The sequence below is a fragment of the Lipotes vexillifer genome, unplaced genomic scaffold (genome assembly GCF_000442215.2).
Source record: "Lipotes vexillifer unplaced genomic scaffold, Lipotes_vexillifer_v1.1 scaffold554, whole genome shotgun sequence".
NCBI lineage: Eukaryota > Metazoa > Chordata > Mammalia > Artiodactyla > Lipotidae > Lipotes > Lipotes vexillifer.
This window is the reverse complement of record NW_006794635.1, coordinates 1,540,072-1,565,593: the sequence shown is the minus strand read 5'-3', so window position 1 is coordinate 1,565,593 and position 25,522 is coordinate 1,540,072. Positions and strand designations below refer to the sequence as shown.

General features: G+C 38.6%; 1 protein-coding gene and 1 non-coding gene across 3 annotated transcripts in view; one reads left to right on the top strand and one right to left on the bottom strand.

The window, feature by feature from the left end:
* SNX14 (sorting nexin 14) overlaps nt 1–9,924 on the bottom strand; it is a 68,618-nt gene extending 58,694 nt beyond the window's left edge. The window contains exon 1 of one of the 2 annotated variants that reach the window (XM_007467324.1): nt 9,648–9,924. In XM_007467324.1, the coding sequence (XP_007467386.1) occupies nt 9,648–9,787 (140 nt within the window). In that variant the 5' untranslated portion in view covers nt 9,788–9,924. The remainder of the gene's footprint in view (nt 1–9,647) is intronic. The other variant, XM_007467325.1, reaches the window with a different exon arrangement.
* Nucleotides 9,925–18,969: 9,045 nt separating this feature from the next.
* On the top strand, nt 18,970–19,041 carry TRNAE-UUC (transfer RNA glutamic acid (anticodon UUC)). Its single transcript has one exon. It is a non-coding gene; the product is annotated as a tRNA-Glu (tRNA).
* The last annotated feature ends 6,481 nt before the right edge of the window (nt 19,042–25,522 follow it).

Genomic DNA, 25,522 nt, shown 5'->3' with positions numbered 1-25,522 from the left:
AACTGGATACTGCTGAAAGTTTTAGGGCACCAATAATTACTCTAAAAACCGATAATTAAGAGAAAAGTGTAAGTATTTAACCCACTTTTCCAATTTGAGATGTACTTCATTGTAACTAAATACACCTAATGGAGGATGGAGTAAAGCAATTTTACACACACACACACGAATTTTTTTTAATTATTATTTATGTATTTATCTATTTTGGGCTGTGTTGGGTCTTTGTTTCTGTGCAAGGGCTTTCTCCAGTTGCGGCAAGCGGGGGCCACTCTTCATCGCGGTGCACGGGCCTCTCACTATCGCGGCCTCTCTTGTTGCGGAGCACGGGCTCCAGACGCACAGGCTCAGTAGTTGTGGCTCACAGGCCTAGTTGCTCCACGGCATGTGGGATCTTCCCAGACCAGGGCTCGAACCCGTGTCCCCTGCATTAGCAGGCAGATTCTCAACCACTGCGCCACCAGGGAAGCCCCACACAAGAATTTAAACTAAAAATTACAGAAGGAACGGAAGAATACAAAATCATCATGTTGCATCCTATAATGAAGTAACTGATTCAGGGAGTAAATAAACGGTGAAACCAAAGAGAAAGTTTGTTGGGCAGTTGTCACCACCTGAATCCACAAAGTGAGGCAACTCCATCTAATGTGGAGTTATCCTCTAATGTGATGTAATAGGATGTACACAGCATCAGTGAAGTACTCTTGCACCAAATAAATAAATAAATAAAAACAAATCTAAATCTAATTGAGCCTATAAATCTAACTCCCTGTCTACAAAAAATATAAAGGTGCAGGTGAGAGTAAAAACAGAAGACACCACAAGGAAACTATCAGCAAAACCCAAGGTGTGAACAAATGACTCAGTTTCTTCAACAACTCAATAACAAGGAGGAAAAAAAGAGCGGGTAAGGAGGAATGTTCTAGATTAGGGCTGACAAACTATGGCTTATGGATAGCCCTCAAGCTAAGAAAGATTTTTACATTTTTAAAAGGCTCTTTTAAAAAATAATATGGGGGCCTTCCCTAGTGGCGCAGTGGTTAAGAATCCGCCCACTAACGCAGGGGACACGGGTTCGAGCCCTGGTCCGGGAAGATCTCACATGCCACGGAGCAACTAAGCCCGTGAGCCACAACTACTGAAGCCTGCACTCTAGAGCCTGTGCTCTGCAACAAGAGAAGCCACCGCAGTGAGAAGGCCACACACCACAATTAAGAGTAGCCCACTCTCGCTGCAACTAGAGAAACCCCATGCACAGCAACGAAGACCCAACACAGCCAAAAATAAATAAGTTTTAAAAATAATAATAATAATATGGGACAGAGACCTAATGTAGCCCACAAAGCCAAAAATATTTATTCTCTGACACTTTACAGAAAAAGTTTGCCATAGATTATAAGACAGTTACAAAGTTTATGAAATGCATCAACTACATACAATGAGTGGACCTAGCTTAGATTCTGATTAGAACAAATGCACTACAAATTTTTTTTTTATAAATTTTTTTTTATTTTTATTTATTTTTGGCTGTGTTGGGTCTTTGTTGCTACGTGGGCTTTCTCAAGTTGCGGCAAGCGGGGGCTACTCTTCATTGCGGTGCACGGGCTTCTCATTGCAGTGGCTTCTCTTGTTGCGGGGCACAGGTTCTAGGAGCGCGGGCTCCAGTAGCTGTGGCTCGTGGGCTCTATAACGCGGCTCAGTAGTGGTGGCGCATGGGCTTAGCTGCTCCGCAGCATGTGGAATCTTCCCAGACCAGGGCTTGAACCCGTGTCCCCTGCAATGGCAGGCGGATTCTTAACCACTGCGCCACCAGGGAAGCCCCTACAAATTTTTATATAATTAGGAAAATTTGATTATGGACTGGTTATTAGAAGACATTAAGAATTATTGTTAATTTTGTAAGGTTATGGTTTTGTGTAGAATAATTTACTTTTTAAGGGAGGAAGGTTAGACTTTTTTTAAACATTGATAGTTACTGAAGCTGAGTGATGGGTGCTTAGAGGTTCCTTGCACTCTCTTTTTTCTATATATGCTTGGAAATTTTCAAAACCAAAAGTTAAAAAGACAAGGTTTTAGCAAGACAGATGAGGGAATAAAAAAAAAAAGAGGATACAAATATACAATACAGAATGAAAAAGAAATAATCATAGCTATAACTGAAATGAAGAGTAAGACTATAAAAACTATATGTATGCTCCTAAATTAGATAACCTATATGACATAAATTTTTAGAAAAAGACAAAAATGCCAAAACTTAGGAAGTGAAGAACTTGAATAGACCAATTATCATTAGAGGAATTAAAATATAATCAGAGACCTGACTATAAAAAAAAAGACCCCTGGCCCAAATGGTTTTATCAAACTTTCATAAAACAGATAATCTCTACTTTATACAGACTGCTTTCAGGAGGAAAAAAATGAGAAAAAGCTGCTAATTTTAAAGGATTAATATAATTTTAACTTCCCAACCTGATAAAGATAATATAAGCAAATCATTAGGTCTATTTTACTTATGAATATAGATATGAAGTACTAAGTAAAATATTAGTTAACTAAAACTAGCAGAATATCATAAAATAAAGAATAATACCATAAGAGAGGCATATTTTTTTAAACAGTTCAGTATCTTTAAATCTACACCATCATGAATTAAAGGAGAAAAAAAAATCAAAACAATGAGGCCTCTTGACCTAACTACTAGTTTACAGGGAACACAGAGGGAAAAGAACATGCCCCAAAACACTACAGGGATGCAATCAGCAAAAGCCAGACTGTGGAAAACTCTACAGAACAAATGGCCAGTTTCCTCAACAAATAAATTACAAGGTTAAAAAAAGGGACGGGGGAGGGAAGGCAACATTCAGATTAAAACATCATATTTGTATCTTATTTAATTAACTGTGAAAAGCTGTTTATGAGTAAGGTTCATTACGGATGGAGTAATGGATAGACACACAATAAAGCATATAAAAATACAGTAAAATGTTTGAAAGCAAACTTATGGTGACCAAAGGGGAAACACGGGCGGAGGGATAACTCAGGAGCTTGGGATGAACATACACACAGTACTGTATATAAGAGAGATAACCAACAAGGACCTACTGTATAGCACAGGGAACTCTACTCAATATTCTGTGATAACCTATATGAGAAAAGGATCTAAAAAAGAATGAATACATGTATATGTATAACTGAATCACTTTGCTGTACACCTGAAACTAGCACAACACTGTGAATCAACTATGCTCCAATAAAAAAAAATATGTAAAATGTTAATGTAAAATCGAGGCAAAACATAATTGGTCGTTTACCGTAAATTTCAACATTGCTATATGTTTAAAACTGTTCATCATAAAATGTTGGAGAGTAAAGCTCTAACAAATTCAGGGAAATCTGAACACTGAATAGATATTTAAGGATGCTAAGAAATTAGTTTTTTTTTAATGTGAAATGGTATTGTGGTTACGTAGAAAAAAGCTCCCATCTATTAGAGATACATACTGAAATGTTTAATGTTTGCTGATAAAATATGTCATGTGGGATTTCCTTCAAAATAATTGGGGGAGGGGGTGATACTGGACTTTGAGCTGATCATTTTTGAAGCTGGGTGATAGGTATTTACAGGTTTCATTGTACTATTCTATTTTTATTTTGTGTTTTAAGTTTTCCATAATAAAGTTTTTAAATGAAAAAAAAGCTATTCAAAAGGACATCAGAGCAGATCTGAATGAATGGAGAAAGATTATGTTCATGGATGAAACCATTAAATACAGTTAACTCATCAATTCTATTGATAGAATATTTAATTGACAAATTAAATAAAAACTGTGCAAATTCTTTGCCCTCCTCACATCAAAAGCAGGAGCCTAATTTCTTTCCCCTTGAATAGAGACTGGCCTTAATAACTCACTCCTAACCAAAAGAATGTGGCAGAAGTGAAGCTGCCTAACTGCCTAACTTCCAAGGATAGGTCATAAAAAAGATACAGCTTCCACCAGAATCTCCTTCTCAGGATACTCACCCTTGTAACCCAGCACCAGGTTGGGAAAAAAGCCACACGCGAAGGCCATATGTACATGTTCTGGCCTACAACCCAGCTGTATATAAAAACACACTACAAAACTATAATACTGTCATTAAAAAAATTTTGGTACTGTTGTAGAAAGAGAAAAATAGACAAAAAAAAGAACATAACAGTGAAAGACCCACTTAGTTTGGAAACAAAAACATTGTAGAGTTTGATTGTCTGGGTTCTAATCCTGGCTATGACACAATGCAAATTACTTAATCTCTCTGACTCTTGCTTAGGCCTCTATAATATGGGGTATAATAATAATACCTAACTCATAGGGTTGTTATGATGATTAAATAAGTTCATAAAAGTACTTGGAAAAGCCTGTCTTAATACTAAGTTAAGGGACTTCCCTGGTGGCAGTGTGGTTAAGAATCCACGTGTCAATGCAGGGGACATGCGTTGGAGCCCTGGTCTGGGAAGATCCCACTTGCCGTGGAGCAACATAAGCCCATGAGCCACAACTACTGAGCCTGCGCTCTAGAGCCCATGAGGCACAACTATTGAGCCCAGGTACCACAACTACTGAAGCCCATGTGCCTAGAGCCCATGCTCTGCAACAAGAAAAGCCACTGCAATGAGAAGCCCGCGTACCACAATGAAGAGTAGCCCCGGCTCACAGCAACTAGAGAAAGCCTGCGCACAGCAACAAAGACCCAACGCAGCCAAAAGAATAAATAAATAAATAAAATTTTTTAAATACTAAGTTAAGTGTATGTAAGCCAGTTGTGGTAATCTGAAAAGTAATAAAGAAAATAATACTAAAACACATTAAGCAGGCTCCATATACAGAGAAGGCTATATATACAGGAAAAAATCGCAATTTATAAAATAAAATTGTGAACTGCAGGTAAAAGTGACTAGAATGTCAACAACAGTAGTCAACTCTGAATGATAAATTTATGAGTGATTTTTAACGTCACCTTTATATTTCTATTTTCTGACTTCTTTACAGTTTATATGAGTCAATGTTATTTAGAAAGTTATCAATAATAAGTATTTTTTCTTAACAATATCTTTTTAATGTAATTTTAAAAGTCTGGGCTTCTAAGTCAGAACGATCTACATTAGAATCCCATTTTGCTACTATCTATGAGCCTGAGAAAGTTACTGAACAACTCTAGGCTTCAGTTTGCTTATTTGTAAAATGGGGCTGATCAAGGACCTGCAAATTAAAACTACAATGAGCTACCACTATACACTCACTAAAATGGTTAAACTAAACCTATAAACTATATCAGACAGAACTGTAAAACATTTTTGGCAAGAGTAAAATTGGTATAACCACTTTGGAAAACTGCCTGGCAGTATCTACTTAAGTTAAACAAAAGTATATGCTATGATTAAGCATTTTCATTTATGGGTATATAAACTCAAAAGAAATAAGTACATATGTCTATCAAAAGAAATATATATTAGAATATTCACAGCAGCATTATTCATAATAGCCAAAGACTGTAAACAATTTGAATGCCTTTCAAAAGAATGGACAAAGTGTGGCATAGTCTCAATGGAATACGACACAATAACAAAAAAGAATAACTACTGATATATGCAACAATATGGATAAATCTCAAAAGGAGAGTTGAGAAAAAGGAACCAGATACAAGACCATATGATTCCATTAATATGAAGTTCAAAAACAACAAAACTGATACATGACAAGGAGAAGGTTATTGACAAGGGAGCCTACTAAGTTGCTAAAAATGTTTTACATCTTGGGCTTCCCTGGTGGCGCAGTGCTTGAGAGTCCGCCTGCCGATACAGGAGACGCGGGTTCGTGCCCCGTTTCGGGAGGATCCCGCGTGCCGCGGAGCGGCTGGGCCCGTGAGCCATGGCCGCTGGGCCTGCGCGTCCGGAGCCTGTGCTCCGCAAATGGGAGAGGCCACGACAGTGAGAGGCCCGCATAACGCAAGAAAAAAAAAAAAAAAAAGTTTTACATCTTGATCTGAGTGGTGGTTACATGGGGAGCTATATTTTAAAATTCACAGAACTATGCAATTACGTATGTGTTATACACTTTTCTGTAAGTTATATCTCATAAAAACAGTCACTGAGGCTAGTAACAGTATCTACTTCACAGTGCTGTGAGGATAAATAAGACAAAAATAACTGCTAACATTTAATAAGAGCCCATGTGCTGAGCACCATTCTAAGCACTTTCCATGTGTTAACCCACTTAACTCATCAAAGTAACCGTATAATGTAGGTACTAGTATTGTGCCCATTTTACAGATTACGGGACTAGGACAGATAAAAATTAGATTACTTATCCAAAGTCATATAACTAGTTAACGGAGGAGTCGGAATAAATTTCTTACAATCAAGCTTCAGATTCAAAACTTTCAACCACATCAATAAATTGCCTCAAAAATAAATGAAGGGGACCTCCCTGGTGGCAAAGTGGATAAGACTACATGCTCCCAATGCAGGGGGCCCAGGTTCAATCCCTGGTCAGGGAACTAGATCCCACATGCATGCCACAACTAAGGAACTGGCAAGCTGCAACTAAGGAGCCCACCTGCCACAACTAAGACCTGGCACAACCAAAAATAAATAAATATTTTTTTAAAAAACCTCAATTACAGTTAAACGCTAGGAAAAAATCTGTACAAATAATAATAATAATAAATGAAAACTCTTAACACAATACCTGAGCCAAACAAAGTACTCACAAAGTGTTATCTATTATAACTATTACCATTATTATTAGGATTAACTTAAAATGTTCCTAATTATAATACTCAAATATTCAATCCTATGACTGGCCAATATATCTATATATAATTGTATCTATGCTCTTAATTTATCCCAACAATACTGCAAAGGTGATATCATAATTTGAAATATATAAAGTATGTTACTCTACTCTTCCCATAAATCAGTTACAATGGTCCAAAGGTTATATCCATTTATCTTTCCACAGATAAGATTCATAATTTTAATGCATATTGAAAGAAAATTTTATATGCTAAATAATACCTTGAGAGTTCTTTAGGAGTTAAAGTTTCAAGACAACTAGAGAAAAAATTAATTTCAAAAAGAGTATTAGTCCGGGACTTCCCTGGTGGTGCAGTGGTTAAGAATCCGCCTGCCAATGCAAGGGACACGTGTTCGAGCCCTGGTCCGGGAAGATCCCACATGCCACGGAGCAACTAAGCCCGTGCGCCACAAATACTGAAACCTGCACACTCTAGGGCCCACCTGCTGCAACTACTGAGCCCATACGCTGACAACTACTGAGCCACGTGCCACAACTACTGAAGCCTGTGCACCTAGAGCCCATGCTCCACAACAAGAGAAGCCACTGCCATGAGAAGCCCGTGCACTGCAACGGAGAGTAGTCCCTGCTCACCGCAACTAGAGAAAGCCTGTGCAGCAACGAAGACCCAAAGCAGCCAAAAAATAAATAAATAAGTAAATAAATAAATTTATATAAAAAAAGAAGTGACTAAAGTGAGACAAAGGGAAGAGGTGGGATAGTGGGGGGAAAAAACGCATACCTTACTTTCCAGCCAATTACTTCCTAAATATCTCCAGTGTTGTTTTGTTGTTTTTTTTGGGGGGGGGGGTTGTGGATTTTTTTGGAGGGGTTTTTTTTGGCTGTACCAGGTGGCTTGTGGGATTTTTCTTTAACTTTTTATTTTATATTGGCATATAGTTGATTAACAATGTTGTGATAGTTTCAGGTGTACAGCAAAGTGATTCAGTTAAACATATACATGTATCCACTCTTTTTCATATTCTTTCCCCACTTAGGTTGTTACATAGTATTGAGCAGAGTTCCCTGTGCTATACAGAAGGTCCCTGTTGGTTATCCATTTTAAATGTTGCAGTGGATCTTAATTCCCCGACCAAGGATCGAACCCAGGCCCCCAGCAGTGGAAGCACGGAGTCCTAACCACTGGACTGCCAGGGAATTCCCAACCAGGGGAGATTTTAAACTGAAAATTTCTTTTAAAGTTATTTCTAAAAATTAACTGGTGAAATGCCTGTACAGAAATCATTTGTTGAACATATGTACAAAGCATATCTTCTCATTTTTTTCTAGTTCCATAGTTATGCCCCCAATGTTTTCTGCATTATATACACATACATATATATTTTTAAATTTCTGAATAGATGTGCCATGTATGCGAAAACAATTTCATTCATAAATCCAACCACTCAGAGATGACACTTATGTGTTATTTCCTTCTTTCTTTGCATAACGTAAATACAAGTTACAGAGATCAGATGTTATACAGACCTGATGCTATCCTATGACTCCTTAACAACATCGAACACTGGATGCTATGATTAAGTTGGAAATCTAGTTAAACCTGCTCCTACATAGTTGCCCTACTTTAGAGACCTAAACTGACCTGACTCCCAAAGAAGACAAGTAAGAATCCCTGGACAAAACTTAATAATCGTATAAAGTTTACATGTTTTTCAGACTAACCTGTTAATCTGGCTTGAAATACCTTCCAGATGACAAAGCAAGTAAGTACTTAATATTTTCCAGTCTCTTAAGGATTCCACTTCTTCCATACTCTTACAATCAAACATCTTGCCTTGACAATCAAAGTACATTTTCCAGTAATATCAATCGCTGTTTAAACCTAATACTATATAAACATAGAGTCAACTAATAAGAAAGCAAAGAGGCCAGGGAAGAAACCCAACTTCAACACAGTCACAGGAAACGGTTATCTTAGAGCAAAATTAAACTACCAAATTTCTTGTGAATGCTTCCCCGTTCCTATCCTTGGGGATTAACTACTTCCAGATAAAGAGTAAGGATGGCTGCACACTCGAAACATCAGAGGAAACAGCATGCAGATGCTGTCGCTGACAACTGTCTCAGATTTCTTTCCACCGAATGCAAATCTGAAGATAATTCTAAAGGAACATTTCTCCACTACTTGCTGTATCATCGCTACCGTTTCTAGAAAATCTACCAGTTTATTTCAGGGGCAGAACCTTCCGTTTTCAAAATGTCAATTAAATTTACCAATTTTACTTTTCAGTCTTCCCTTTAAAACTATTCTAGAGATGATGGTACTATTTTGCTTTCTGACTTGGGTTCGGAAAATCTTTACGACCTTGCGCTGTTATCAACAGCACTGCGGGAAAAGCCGTGATCGACTGTGATCTATACTGTGGGTGGGCGTGCGCGCACGCGGTGAGAGCTAGGGGAGTGCGTCTAAACCTGCGACTGCGACAGGACCTTGCACCCTCCTCTATCAGCTGACCGTACCGCCCGGACAGATTTCATTCTGAAAAGCATCGTTGATGGAGGCCCAGGTTTTAAAAAATGGGTGAAAACAGGGACGAATGGGGTCCGGGTGGCTGAGGAGGCGAGGCCTTGGGAGAGGGGGTACTCCAGCCCAACCCCGCCCGCACTTCCGGGCTCCGGCGCCCAGCCCGGCTTCCCCGAGCCGCTCTCCCCAGAGGCCCCGCAGGCGGCCCCACGTCCCGCAGCTGCGCAGCCCGACGTTCTCCGCGCAGCGATGCAACGCGGCCTGCGTCCGCAGTTTCGGAGGAGAGCTGCCATCTGCCCCCCCGCCCGGCTGGCTCGGCGCCGCCGCATTACCTGTTGAGGAGCAGAGAGGCGGCGCTGAGGCAGAGCAGCAGGAAGCAGAACATCGGGTACTGGCGACAGATCTCGCGTCCTACGTCCAGCCGCAGACGCTGCTTCAGCTTCTCTCCCAACGTCCGCACCCAGGGCGCCATCTCCTTCGGCGTGGCTGAAGCTGCACTACAGACTGAGGCTGAGGTCGAGGCAACCCCCCATCAACCTCCTGCGTCTCCGCCCCCGGGCCGGGCAGCGGACCCAGACCGCCGGCGACCGGCGGACGGTCCGCCGGCTGCAGCTGCTCAAAGCCCCGCCCACGGGCTCCGCCGCGCGTGCGCGGCCACGCCCCATCCGCCTGGGGTTCAGCCGTACGACGTGTCCGCCGTCACCCCGCGCAAGGCCTGTCGGTCCCGCTGCTCAGACCCCGGGCAGGAGCCACGCGCCGGCCTCCGGTGGAGGGCCCCGTTCCCCAGCTACCGGCCCTTTTCGGAAATCGGGGGAAGCTGCAGCACCCAATAACCGCCTGTATTGCGGAGGAAAGACAGAAGGTTGTGCCCGAGCACAGGAGAAACTGCAGCCGCCCGCAGCCGTCGGGCCCTGCCTGCGGGACTCCCTGAGCTCGCGGGCCTCTGGGGACTGTAGTCTTTGTGACGCGACCCCCAGCACTCTCCACGCCTCCACTCCGTAAGCTCAGCTCTACGTGGGGACAGGTCCAAGGTTTGCATGACGCCCAAAGGGGAGGAGGGGGGACACCTCTCAGCCCTTATTTTGCACGGGCCGCGCGTGGGTGAGTAAAACCCTGGAACACGGAAGAGTCCAACCCACCGGGACGCCAGCCCTGCGAGAAAGCATCTTTTACGTGCTCACGGGCGAGGCAGACCTCAGTTCACTACAGCCCCGCGGGCCTAACCAGAACCCAGGTGTTTGGGTGAGGCAGCTTGAAAGGTTAGGTTGCATACCTCTCGTAGAGTGTCCTGCGGCTTTCGCTTTACTAAGGCATCACATTTCTAAATTTTAATTTCCGTATTCTCCGCTGCTTTGACAGATGCAGGAAGACAGTATCGTAATAAGTAAAATTTACTTAGGCGGCGCGCTAAGCACTTTCATTTAACCTTCACACATTCACCTCCGGATAGATGTACTCTGGTTTTTCCTATTTTACAGCTAGATTACTGACATTACTGAGGGGGAGAGGAACTTGCTCAGAATCATACTGCTAGCGAACCCGGGGTTGGAAGCCATTCTAACCCCAGAGCCGGTTCTCATGCTGTCTTTTCTCTTTCTTAGTATCTTACCCTCCAAAGTGCGGAGGCAGACAGACAGGTTCAGAAATGATTTTCTAAAAACATAAAAACCATGGTGTATGGACAATTTAATGACTATTTTCCCATGTTATTATTCCGAATACATGGATCATCTTTATGCATTATTTTCCTTCAGAATGTACCATCCTTTATTAATGCCATTTAATTTCATTGATATTATGATTATTCCCACCCTTGATCACAAATTATACACATTTCTAATTTCTTTAGGATCAACATCAGTACAATTGCTGGATCAAAGAGTAAGAACATGATACTGTCAAAGTTCTTCCTAGAATGGTTAGCCAGTTCCACAATGGTATAAAAGTATCAATTTCACTGACCCTCATCGTTAGGTATTGTTTAAACTAACATCGCAAATATATTGTAGGATTACTCTGTAACAACATAATTGGAAAGCTTAGGGCTTTTTTTTTTTTTTTTTTTTTTTTGTGAATTTTTTTTTTTTTTTTTTTTTTTTTTTTTTAGTGTCTGAACTACGTATAACCCCTCGTTTATATGAACATTCTAGGGCTAAACTGAAGTATAAATAAAGGTGTATGTTGAATTAATCTACATGCATCAAGTGCCTACTGTGGACTTGAGTACTTTATAATTGGGTAAGTTACTTTGTTAAACTTGTTGGGAAGTTACATTGCCAATCTTTCTTTTTCTGTTTAAAAATTTTGCTTCTTGGGCTTCCCTGGTGGCGCAGTGGTTGAGAGTCCGCCTGCCGATGCAGGGGACACGGGTTCATGCCCCGGTCGGGGAAGATCCCACATGCCGCGGAGCGGCTGGTCCCGTGAGCCATGGCCGCTGAGCCTGCGCGTCCGGAGCCTGTGCTCCGCAATGGGAGAGACCACAACAGTGAGAGGCCCGCGTACCGCAAAAAAAAAAAAAAAATTTGCTTCTTTATAGGCTCATTCTGAAATTCCTGTTCAACTTTTCACTGAGAGCCAGTACATTTTAATGATAAAATGTTTTCTGTTCTTTTATATTAGACATCTTTACAACATCCAACTAAAACTCCTTTCCCATATGATTTTCTTTGAAGGGGCAATTAGAATAAGCTAACTAGACAATAGACCAATTTAAATTTTCATATTGCTCTTATGCTCAGAAAAGGAAAATATAAAAATAAACTTATGCTATAAGAAAATTTTACAAAATCCCCACCTAAAAGAAGAAAAAAATTCCTATTGATCCAACTTCATCTAATGAAATAAAATTTTTACTCCATCAAATGTTTTCTCTTTAACCTTATGGTCTGGTATCCATGTCAGCACTCATACACAGAGCTTGAATTTTTTTTTTCCAACTTTTTATTAAAAAATACGAACTTCCTAGTGGGGATATGAGATATCCGTAATCAATCCTGGTTCTGAAATCAGCTTCACCTTCTACTGGCAAATTCTTTGAGCAAGGTTAACTTGATATATCTCAAACCTGGAATCCTCAACTCTAAACAGTTACCTTCCTCAGAAGTTTTAAGGAAGATTAAATTGGGTGGAAAGTGCCTATTAAATGTCTTTGTACAATGCCTAATACAAAAAGTTTTATGGATTTATAAACATGACAAAAAAAGTCAAGCCAATTAGCTTTATTTGGATTACAACAACCTAAAATGGCAATGACATGAAACCAAAGCTATGAAATACCTTACAGGAAACTGAGGTCCAAAGCGGTTTTTATTGCCTGCCCTCAAGTTTTAGACCTGCACTGTGCAATACTGCAGCCACTAGCCATTATCTGGCTATTGAGCACTTGAAACATGGCTAGTTTGAATTGACATGTGTTATTAGTGTAAAACACACCATCATATTTTGAAAGCTTAGCATGAAAACAAGAATATAAAGTATCTAAACTTTTAAAAGCTGATTACATGTTAAACGATATTTTGGAAATAATGGGCTAAAAATTAATCTCTTGTGTTTCTTATTTTTGTAATGTGGCAACTAGAAAATTTTGAATTACATATGTGGATTGTGCTATATTTCTACTAGATAGTGCTGCTCCAGACTAGTGTCAGCTGTGGAGGGGCCAGTACAACTTAATGTGTAGACTTTTTATAAATGCCACAATTATCACATATGCTAGGGGTACATTTTCAGACTACAAAAAGTAAAAAATAGTTGATAACGCATTCATCTAAAGGGCTCATAAACACCAAACTACAATATCTCCATTCTTTTAATGAATATTTATTAGCAAATAAGTATAAGGCACTGTACTAAATGCGGTGGTAGAACCAATGATTTAGGTGTTTTCTGACCTCCAAAGGCTTACAATCTAGTGAAGGAGACATGTCACACATGAAAAATAATATATCACAGGACATATTTATATATAAAGTCTCTAATAATAGGAGTCTTTTTTAATGACAGGTGAGGGGAAAGGGAAATTTTCAGCTGGTGAGGATCAGGAAAGTCCTCCGGGAAGACAATAATTTGAGCAGACTAGGTTTATCTCTTTGCTTTCACCTAATTTTCGGCAGTTATGCAGCACTAGGCAAAGTATTTAAAATGCTTCTAGCTGATTAAACCTGATTCCCCCAACCCACCAACAAACTGCATAAATTGCTTTTTACATTGGTACAGGAATTTGAAAAGATGGTGTTGACTACCTGAATCCCAGTGATTGGGCCTACTTAACGCTGAGGACCCTGCATGTACACCAGGCTTAAACTGTCAAGGGCCAATGTTTGTGTGGCATGTGTGTCAGGAAAAGGATAGAGGCATACTTACCCACTACCCCTTGGAGCCATTCAGTCCCTCCCTCTCACAGCTGCCTCCTGTAATCTGGAGTATGCTTTCCTGTCACAGGTTTGGCATTTCCGAACCCCAGTACCTCCGCCCCGCCCCTCCGCCCCCAAGTCTCAAAGCATCAAGGTTCTTGTTTTACCTTTTGTGGCATCTGTAATGTTACTTTTACAGTCTTAATTTTACATTTCATAATGCCCTCTTCTCCCCACAACCTATCCCTATGTATCAACCTCTGGACATAATAATACCTGTAACAGGAACCATTAAACTGCCTTTTATACTTCGAGAAATGTTCCTTTCCTTGATTTTCAAAAAAAGGAAACTCATTACAATGTGTACAATTCAAGGAGGAGCATTAAGGGATTTTTGGATGGGACTGCAAGATGTTCAAAATGCAGTTATGATTTCCATATTTAACCCCCACTTTTGTGTGATCATGAAGTAAAACTTCCAATGGTAAGATATGAAGAACTACAGCTTTACAGAACCAGTGGATCAAAGAGAGACTCTCTGGATAAAAGCTGTTTGAGCATGAAATTCTGGGCGGTCTCATTTTATCTTAGCAACAAAAATGAAGCATTTAATGTTTGTCATCTTATTTCTAAGATATGTTGGAATAACCATCCTCTTAAACCTCACTTTGATGTTAACAGGTCATAACTTCAGAAAATATAAATTATTAACTGATTAGGAACTGAAAATATATCCACCTGCCTGTTGATAAATGTTAAAGATTGGAAAAGGCACTTATAATCTAACACTACTACTCTTTGTATGAGATGGCCAATGTCTTTCTCGTCTAAAAAGTTTTTTTAAAGTTACATAGGGACTTCTCCGGTGGCGCAGTGGTTAAGACTCCACCTGCCAATGTAGGGGACAGGGGTTCAATCCCTGGTCCGGGAAGATCCCACATGCCACGGAGCAACTAAGCCCATGTGCCACAACTAGTGAGCCTGTGCTCTAGGGCCTGCGAGCCACAACTACTGAGCCCACACGCTGCAACTACTCAAGCCCGCGTGCCCTAGAGCCCTGCACTGCAACTACTGAAGCCGAGGCGCCTAGAGCCCGTGCTCTGCAACAAGAGAAGCCATCGCAATGAGAAGCCTGTGCACCGCAACGAAGAGTAGTCCCCGCTCTCCGCAACTAGAGAAAGCCCGCATGCAGCAACGAAGACCCAACAAAGCCCAAAATAAAATTTTTAAAAAAAGTTTAACTTTAAGTTATCCTTTAAATAAGTAAAGCATTCCACCTTATTTCTTATGTTTACTATAGACACAATGGCTTTCTTTCATAAAGGAAAAATGCTAACTATATTCAGATGTTTAAATACAGCTTTCACCTGATTTCAGTAACTCCTGAAAATATTTTGGAAAGTCTTTGCAGTCGTTCCTCTTACCTCTCAGTAGCTGTTTTCTAAAATACAAAAACAAAAGCACTTTGACATGCTACATATAAACCACCATGCAGCTAGGTAGGGTTGGTTCAGAATTGTGAAGATCACTATCGGTACTTCAATTACAGTTCTAGTAAGCTTGCTACCAAAATAGTTAAAATCAATTTTTATCTTCACTTTTAAAAAGAAACTTTCTGTATTTTGGTAAACTGATTCCAGTTATTAAACAATCAATCAAAAACAAACATTAAAAAAAACCCACAGAGCTTACCTGGTGGCGAAGTGGTTAAGAATCCACCTGCCAATGCAGGGGTCACGGGTTCAAGCCCTGGTCCAGGAAGATCCCACGTGTTGTGGAGCAACGAAGCCCGTGCGCCACAACTATTGAGCCCGTGCGCCTAGAGTCCGTGCTCCCAACAAAAGAAGCCACCGCAATGAGAAACCTGCGCACTGCAACTAAGAGTAGCCCCCGCTCACCACAACTAGAGAAAGCCCACGCATAGCAACGACGACCCAACACAGCCAAAAATAAACAAAACAAGAAAACCCCACAACTCAGTACAGTATATCTAAGTAGAAATATTGAATAAGTAAATTGGAAATTCTTACTAAAAAAATTTTTATTGGAAAATTGCCCTTGTATATTGAAAGACAGTTACCATTTAAATTTAGGGTTTTTAGCTCAGATGAACACATTTAAAAGTCTGAATTTTGAGCATTATCAGAAAGTCATATGGCCTATAATCTTCAATTTTGTAAAAACAGTTCAAGATATATACTTATTTATTCAATATAATTAAGAACTATCCCAGATGTTCACTGAGCATTTCTATCACTTCTATTTTCAGCTTATATATATATATATATATATATATATATATGTAATTTAAAAGATTAGCTCACTTTCAGTTCTTTATATTTCTTGAGACTAAGAAAGCTTCTCCAAGAATGCCCACAGAAACATTGGTGGTAGAATTGGAGCAATTTTTGTAAAGCTTCATTCAGAGTTAAGAGACAAACAACAAATAGCCCTACCTAAACAGTCCTTTTCATGAACTGGATTTTCAAATGTTGATAACACATCATGTATTATCCCTAAATTAGTTTAAGCCTATTTACATATTCAGTCTCTGCTGAGTTTCATAGCTTTCTTCCCACTGTGTAAAGCAGCATATGAAGCTGTTACTGATCACAGTAGAGGATGGGAAATTGTAATTACCACATACACTGTTGACAGAAAATGAATTTGAAGGGTAGCAGCAATAATGAATATAATTTATTGTTTTAAATATAATGAATATTATTAATTTAAATGTTTCTGAAGATTCTTCTTGCAATTACAAATCATAGAGATACCAGATTTTCAAATATTGCCAAATATTTTAAAACCATGGTTTTGCTCCTAAAGTTACCTTTAATCAGAGGTTAGTAGATTTGGGGTTTTGACTCATACATAAATAGCTATGTTACAAACCTACTGCACAAGCAATAAAGGAAAAAACATCAGCTAACAGCCTTATATAAACTCCAGAAAGCCAGGACTTTTAATGTTCCCCTAACTGTACATGTTCCTCAGGGATACTTTGTTGATCATCATTTTAACGCACGTACAGCAAGGAGACTTTACTATTTTTGCTGAAGAGGATTTTTGAGAGCTTGGCATGGAGGGGTGGGTTGGGGACCCACACTAAGACACCAGAAATGTGAAGTGAGCCAAAGAAAGACCATGCCAGCAGTTTGCTTACAGGCAATACCAATGGAAGGTTAAGGTGAGAAGGATGAGCTCAGACCAAGTTATAAAATTTTAAATTACATATATGGCTTGCATTTTATTTTTACTAGACAGTGCTATTGTAGACATAAGATATGGAGAGCCATTATAATGTGCCACTTATAAACCTGGAACCACTTAAGATCTTTGTAAATATAAAGTTCAGCCAGACCTGACCTGAACTTCTCAAAGGGTACGGAAGGACTTGGATAGAGAGGATTTTTAGGCCTATTCATTAAGTCATCAAGTGTAACTGGATGTGATAAATTAACAGCATATAATCACTTACAGAGCAAAGCACTCTAACATGTACAGCAAAGAGCTGGAATGGCAAACCTGCATATAACAGATCAAGCCCTGACATTAAAGCAGGAGTCCACACAGATGTGACACGAAGCTGGAAATACAGTTGAGATCAAGGAGACAAGTATAGAATAAAAACGGGAAATAAGAACAGATAAGAACAGGATAGAGAATATTAAGATAACCAGCAAAGTAGCAAGGAAACTTTTCAAGGAGAGTGATTCAATGCCTCAGAGAAGTTAAAGCTTTTCTCACAGATTATGGGATCTTAATTCCCTGACCAGGGATCAAACCCAGGCCCCGGCAGTGAAAACACCAAGTCCTAACCACTGGACCGCCAGGAAATTCCCTAAAGCTTTAAAAAAATGTAACTTCCATATCAGCCTACTGGTATCCTGTGAACAGTTCTTGAAAACGGGGGAGAGGAAAATCTACTTAAAAGGGGCATCATTCCAAAATCACCACGCTACCTAGGAAAAGGTGCAATAATATGCTTTATCCTGATAATGAAATACATGGTGTTTCAACTTAAAGACAGTTTACTAGGGGCAGAGAGGAGGAGATTGCTAATGCTTACGAGAACACTTACACTCTATAATTTTTAGAAAATATTTGAATCATTATTATTATTAAAGCAAATTTGGGAGGCTGGTTTAGCAGTTAAACTGTCTTTTATTTCCTGATCAGGTTAATATATTTATTAGATTTACACTGAATGAGTTTTGCCTAGAATTTCAGAACAGAGAGACCAAAGTAAATGCACACTAATTCTAAAAACTAAAAAACATACTAGCACAAAAGTAGATCCATATGGCTAATTTTAATTGACATCTTACACAAGTTGACTCTTAACTAGTACAACATTAACACACTAATTTAGGGAACTTGGAAATAACTTGAATAATGCTCTGTGAAGAGTTGAGTTTTATTACTCAATATATGGCTTTGAGAAAGGTTTGTCTTACCACTCTCTCCCTCAAATAGTAACTAAGTATCACAAAAATAATGTACCAGGAAATGTTCATAATATGTAAGGTATTACAGGGCAAATGAACAGTAATGTAACATTTCCTGTATTTTGTAAAACTAGGTCTTCACAACAAAAGTATGAATGAAATAAAGCAAAAAACCATCTAGGCAGAATTTTTTTTAAGTATTTTTTATTTTTTGGCTGCACCACACGTGGTATCTTAGTTCCCCAACCAGGGATTGAACCTGTGCCGCCTGCATTGGAAGCGAGCAGTCTTAACCACTAGACCACCAGGGAGGTCCCAGAAATTTGTTTTTTAACACAAGCTGTATCTCATAGAATGCTGAAAACTAGAAAAATATCACAATCTAACAGGATCTCTTTTTTACAGGAAAGTAAACTCAGGACCAAAGAGGTTATATTTGTGTTTGCTCAGTTCCTTTTATTAAATGTCTCAATGATTAAGAAAAAATTATTTTTTCACCTGAAACTATTGGGGAAATAAGAGGGAGTATCTAAGTCACTGAAATTCTGAGACTATATCAATTCAGTCTTTTGCTTTAGCAACCCGTACTTTTCTAAGTTTATATGAAAAGTGAATATAAACAGGCTACATCAGCCTTATTAGAATGGGAAAGCCCTATAAATACAAGAGATTAGTGTGTCTTATGTCCATCAATTTTAATTGAAACAGTCTAGGTACACTAGTTGAAACTAGTTCAAAACTTAGCCAAGATTTTTGGTACCAAAAACCTCAAAAGTCAGTTTCTCCCTTGATATCAACTAGTTAATATTTAATATCATAAAACCTGTTAAAAATGGTTTTAAGGGAGGAGTTCCCTGATGGTCCAGTGGTTAGGACTCGGCGCTTTCACTGCCATGGCCCGAGTTCAATCCCTGGTCAGGGAACTAAGATCCCGCAAGCCACACAGTGCAGCCAAAAAAATAAATGGTTTTCATACCTGGAAGAGGTCCTTAAGAATAGGCAAAATGATCTAAAATGTTTGAATTGCCATATTTAGGTGGAAATGTCTTTTAGGGATTTAGACCCTCTAATCAGCAAAGAGAGAGCATAGGACAAAAGTATAAAAGAATATATTCCACAAGTAGGTTAACATGGACTCTCACCAAATCCCAGAACAACAAATCTGGAAAAGGTAGATTTGAGACCCCTACCAAAATAAGGAATGTAGTCTCATTAACTAGTAAAAGAACATATATGAAGTTATGCTGTATTAAATGTAACTGGACAAAGAAAAAAAAAAAAGGAAATGGGAATTCCCTGGTGGTCTAGGGATTTTTGGTGCTTTCACTGCCCTGGCCCAGGATCAATCCCTGGTCAGGGAACCAAGATCCCACAAGCCACACAGTGTGGCCAAAAAAAAAAAAAAGGGATAAACCAAACTACTGCTCAATGGTTTCTTCTAAGTGTTCAGAAATTGTATGCTAAAATAAAATCTATCGTACTATTCCCAAAAAAAGGGCTTTCAAAATAATCTGCTTTGCTCAGTCAAGAATGCCACTAAGTTTGCATCCTTAGTCACAAAATGTCTTCTATATACCCATTAGCATGCTAGGTGCTGTTCTCTTTTCAAGTAAGATTTATTCAAACTTTTTCCTAGACTATTTATTTTAAATGAGCTGTCACATGTGATTATACGGAGATTAAGGTAGTTTCTTCTAAGATAGTGTACACCATACTGTTGTATTTTACTACTCAGTTCTATTTTTAAACTATCACTTTTTAATTTGCACAAATTAGTACAAAAGATGAAGAACTGAGGCTATGTTCATTTTGCAACCAGAGAACTGCAGGAAAAAGAGCCATTTTTCATGGGAGGGATGAGTGACTTCCAGAAAAGGCAAAACCTCTGGCTAGCAAGAGTGGAAAGGGAAGAAATTTAGGTGCCTGAGGGTTGCAGACCTGCTTTCAGGGTCTACCCACCTCCTCAAAGCAAATAACTCGCCCGCCTAGGAGGAGTCAGTGTTCCTACCATTGAGCACTCTGCTTCCTGGCACTGGAGGGGCAAGCCTGCCTGCCTACCTGCCTGCCTGCCCTCAAGGAAATGATAATAAAGCCTGTTAGTCCTTGTGTTCACACACACACACACACACACACACACCCCTTACAGTCACCTGTCTCAGTGGATAGGCCCAGGAACAAGCCTGTTAGTCCTTGTGTTCACACACACACACACACACACACACACACACACACACACACACCCCTTACAGTCACCTGTCTCAGTGGATAGGCCCAGGAACGCCAGACCAGGGGCAAGCCTGCCTGCCTACCTGCCTGCCTGCCCTCAAGGAAATGATAATAAAGCCTGTTAGTGCTTGTGTTCACACACACACACACACACACACACCCCTTACAGTCACCTGTCTCAGTGGATAGGCCCAGGAACACCAGACCACTTTGATCTTTCATAAATATGAAAAAAACAGAATCACCAAACATTTGAGAAAAAAATCAAAAGAACTGAAAGTAAATAACCAAAGTGAAGTAGTATTTCAATGCATTCTTTAAGAAACTGGTTATCTTTTTAAAAATTGACAGAACTCAAGAGTGAGCAAGACAGTCCATACATAATATGAGCCCACTCTACTACTAAAATTTAAAATCAATATATGCCCCAGAAGAAAAAAAAAAGTGACAGAAAAGTAAAGATAGTTAACAGGAATTGGGAAATGAAGGAAAAGAAAAGTATTGAGTGTGCTGTTTCCCCATATAGTGAAGGGCAAACAGGTACTAGGTGTAGTTGAGGTAATCGACTGAACTTAAAACAGTTAAGAAAAAAAAGGACTAGAGTAAGCCAAATGTCTCACAAGGGGTAAAAATAAATACTGCTTAAACTTAGTAATTAAAAGATATGAGGTTAACTACAATCAGAACTAAACAGAGTCATTCATCTCTGTTAACTGACTAGGGTGTGAGCAGAGAAATAGACTTTCACATCCTGTGTTCTATCTTGTTTTCCAGATATGTCTTTTAAATTTTCTTTAAAGTACTATCAAGTTAAAATATCAACTAAGCATATTTAAGTATAAATACCACATTTATCCATCAATACTCAAACAAGTAGGTATATACTGTAGTGAGAAAATGCCTTAAATTCAGAGCCTCCCTTCTCAAGTGACTTAACTTCAACCAGCAACCAACTGTAAGGTACCTATTAAGACTATTCATATGGATGCAACCATGGCTTTATTTTAAAATATAGTATGGATTACTCTTAGAAATAGCTGTTCTCAAGACGTTAATGTATAGTTACCTAGCCTTGAGGCTTTTCTCAAGCATTACTACATATCCTTTCCGAAGTGCTCTACATTAAGAACCTTACACAAACTTTATGGACTCAAAACCAACTAGACTCATCAGCAAAACAAGAATTCTATCTTGAAGTACTCCTTACTCATAAAGAAATTAAGTATAGATGGCGTTTGGTAGGTGGATACTGTTTTGTTCAGCAGCTTAGAATTAAGCTGAACATCAACATAAAGAAATATTGTTGGGCTGGGCTGTCAATAATTAAATTGATATAAAAATTAATGCAGTCTATAAACCGACAGCTCCCTTCAAGACTTTTTTAATGTCAGACGATTTAAATGTGGATCTTCATGATCTTAATTTGCTTAAAACGTTAGTATTTCGTGTTCATTAATTTTTAAGCTTTCCATGTTGTGATTAAGTGGCTCAAAACTTTTTATTCCTTCTTCAAGTTAACATGCCACGATTAAGCCTAATGCAGCCAATACGCTAAACTGAAAGTTTATTTCCACCAAACTAAAAAATATTTTGAAAAATATTTTTAAATGCCTAGCACCATTAATTAAGATTTCCCTGCCCTGGAGGAGCTTCTATCCTAGGAGGCAAAAGAAACCATGTAGAGAAAAAACAGAGTAACTTTAAAGAACAAGGAGTGGTAGTATTTCAAATAGACTAATCAAAAGACACTAAGCAGCAGGAAGGATAAGCCAAAGAAACCACAGCATCTGCTGCTGGGCCCCTAACTGCTGCTGCTGTCCTAAATGCTAAATGGATCCTCAGAAAACCATCAACTAAGACTTAAAGTATAATTTTAGAATAAAAGCTTTTCATCCTGCTTTAATTTTATTTATAAATGAACCTGAAGTTAGGTAGGGTGCCTAGAAGAAATTACACCTGTCAATGTTGAAGGATTCCTAGGAATTCAACTTACGCAAATTCACGTGAATTTTTACTACAAGAAATTAAATTTTGCCAGAACTACCCTGCAATTACATATGCACGTGGCTGCAGAGAACTGAAGTGTACTCCACCAATTTTTATATATATGACCTTTGACATACTGCTCATTTCTGGTTTTCCTCCAAGCTCATTCCAAATATTAAGTATACTAAGAAACACAATTAGTATATATGCTTTTCTAATTTCCCATGCATTAAATAAAGCAGTTTTAGAGGCCTAATTCTTGAGTCCTCCAATTAAAGCAACATGAATACCAATATATTAAAAAATATTCTCTTGAAAAATTATGTCGTAAGGGTTTTTACTCATGACATAAAATAGATGTACCTAGTTCTAGCAATTTTGTGTTCAAATGATGCAGTACTGGCATTTTCTAATTCACACAGAAAAAAATCAGGACACGTTGGAATGCAAATTTGTTATACACATGGCATGATTATTCAAATTTCCTCATCTCATTTGAAATTAGCAGCAATAGAGCCACACCAGATATAATGATCTTAGAACTCTTGTTATGTCATGGTATGTTTCTGTACCTGGAAGACTAGATTTTGGAATCTACAAAACTCTTTTCTACACATTTAGTACTGTGAACACGCCCTAATCACATTCTTTACTTAATCGGTGGTAATGGTTTGTCCACATCAAAACCTTTGTCCTTGGCCTTGGAAAAGTAGAAATTGGCTGTAGTTCATAAATGACAGATGTCAATTCCCTTAGGTATCCCAAAATTCTCTCCAAAACGTATTTTGTATCACAAGAATCCTTTCAGAATACAGGCTGAAAGCCTAAAAAGGTGAAGAAATGACAATTCATGTGCATTACAGATAGCAGCTTCAGATTAGACTCATTAGAACTTGTTTTTAAACCACTCGACAAAGTAAAAAATCAGGTATTCACTGAAGCCTGTAGTAAATTTTTCTAAAATAACCTTATCTTGATCTATTGCTTGTATTAATAAAAACATTTCAGGAAACTTACAGTTGCAGACACTAATTTCCAAAGTGGTTTATTGGGACTTCTCCCTCACCCAAAAAGTCTTATTCAGCAGTCTTGACGTGAACAAGAAAAAAAAAGTACTAGTTTGGCATCTGTACAGGGAACCAAATAGGCAATGTAAATGGTTTTCAAAATCCCCTAGTAGTGTACAAGAATTTTTCAGGTATAAAAACCTCCATGACTATTCTGAAATGACAAAAACTTTTTTCAATCATTAGTATAAATGTTAGCAATCATAACACAAACTCTGCACTGACCTAAAAGGATCTTTGTCTTCATGAAGTGGCCAACACTACCTCCCCCCAAGATATCCTAGGGCTGAGCCAAAACCTCCTGAACATATTTACAAGTTCCCCATTCTTTGATAATGATTTGCCAACTTAGCTTAATAGAACACATTTTAAGTTCGATTTCACCTACCTAATCTCATTTGCGCAGTCACCTAAATGTGCAGCATTCTATTAAAGCAAAATAGTTTGTTCACTCCCCTCTCCTGTATTACTTAAAACCTCCGTCACTCATCTCCAAACCTCCAGAGTGACAGAGAATGGAGCACTGAATGGTGGGGGCACGTTACCAGAAAAGCAGAGCCAAATTACCAGTAACTTCTTCATTGAGTCCACCGGCGTGTGTGACCACAGCATATTTTCATCGTCAATTAAAATTAAGTGGAGACCAACACTATACATTTATCCTATACAGCATCTCCCCATCATGTGCCTGAATTAGGGATCTTGGGGAATTTGTTTGTACCATTGGCTAGTTACTTTGAATGTATGAGTAATTAAAAGGCGAAAGACTTCTAAAGATTCCAAGTGTCTATTTTAAAGCTGTTAAAGGAAAAACGATGGAGGACACCCACAATAATTCTTGGACTCCTGGAGATCCTAAGACATGCTACAAAAATAGGTCTTTATTCTTAGGAAAATATAGTCAGAGCTAGCTTCCTTATGCTATACATAAAATCTTAACATCAGAGGCAGTACAGATAGTACAGATAGTTTTTGAACTGATCTCCAAACAAGCACAAACCCACTACGTTGAAAAGAACAGGTAATTTGAGGTTTTTGGCAAAAGACAGTACTTCACACATCTAATCCAAATCAGAGAGCCTGCAGACAGTTTTCAGTGAGATAAAAGGAATGAAATAAATATAAATTCTACAGATAAATAAATGTAAGAAAATTTAAATAAGCTAACAGAACTAATTTTTTTTTAATAAAAATACTAGTCAGGTACAAGCTTTTGTTTCTCAATGCCAGACTTCTAAATGTTTATCAGACTACTGTTAATATCATTAAAAACCTAATTTTGGACCAGGGCATTAGTTATAATACTGTTTTGCATTCATAAAAAAGATTTGTTTCTTTCAACTGAATGCTCCTGGTCCTGAAAAATATTTTAGGCATATTACTGAAGGCAGACTGTGGTACTAATAAAACTTACATCTTATGTACTTTTTTAAAAAGTGACAGACAAAAAAGTCCATCTAATTTGCCCACAGTTAAAAATGTCTTTAAACATTGGTTTATAATTAGCATCTCAAGAAAGTAGTGGCATGCCCTATTGAGTGGTATTACTGCGTAATTAATACTACACTTTAAAACACCATCCCCACAAGTCTGTTCATTTTATGTACTGTTACTTCTTTATTCATTCATTTTATACCCACCACTTAATTCCTACGGTCAGATAAAAATTTTACAGTGTACATCACTGGGGAGAAAACAAACCATGGTGGGTATTCCTGGAAGTTTTAGGAAACTGAGCAATCATTTACTCTAGGGGGATAGCTCCCTCACCTAAATGCATGAAGTCCTTCTACTTTTTAGTTTCTCCCCTTAAATAGACTATGTCATACTGGGGTTTTCTTTTTGTTTTTTGTTTTTTGCTATGTTTCTGATCAACAGGCTTAGCGATCAAAAAAAAGCTGTCCTGAATGTGACAATTTTGCCCATCTAGCATGATGATATTCACCCTCATACAAGTCTTTTCAAATAGCTATATACAAGTGAATGCCCGAGGTAACCCCACCAATCCATTCCTATGTTGTTCCTAGTTTATCATGAAGAAAGTGTATTTTCTTAAATCAGACTTGCAGTAATTGGTAGATAAATTTCTCATGATGCTACAATGGCCATCATGAGTGTGCAACCG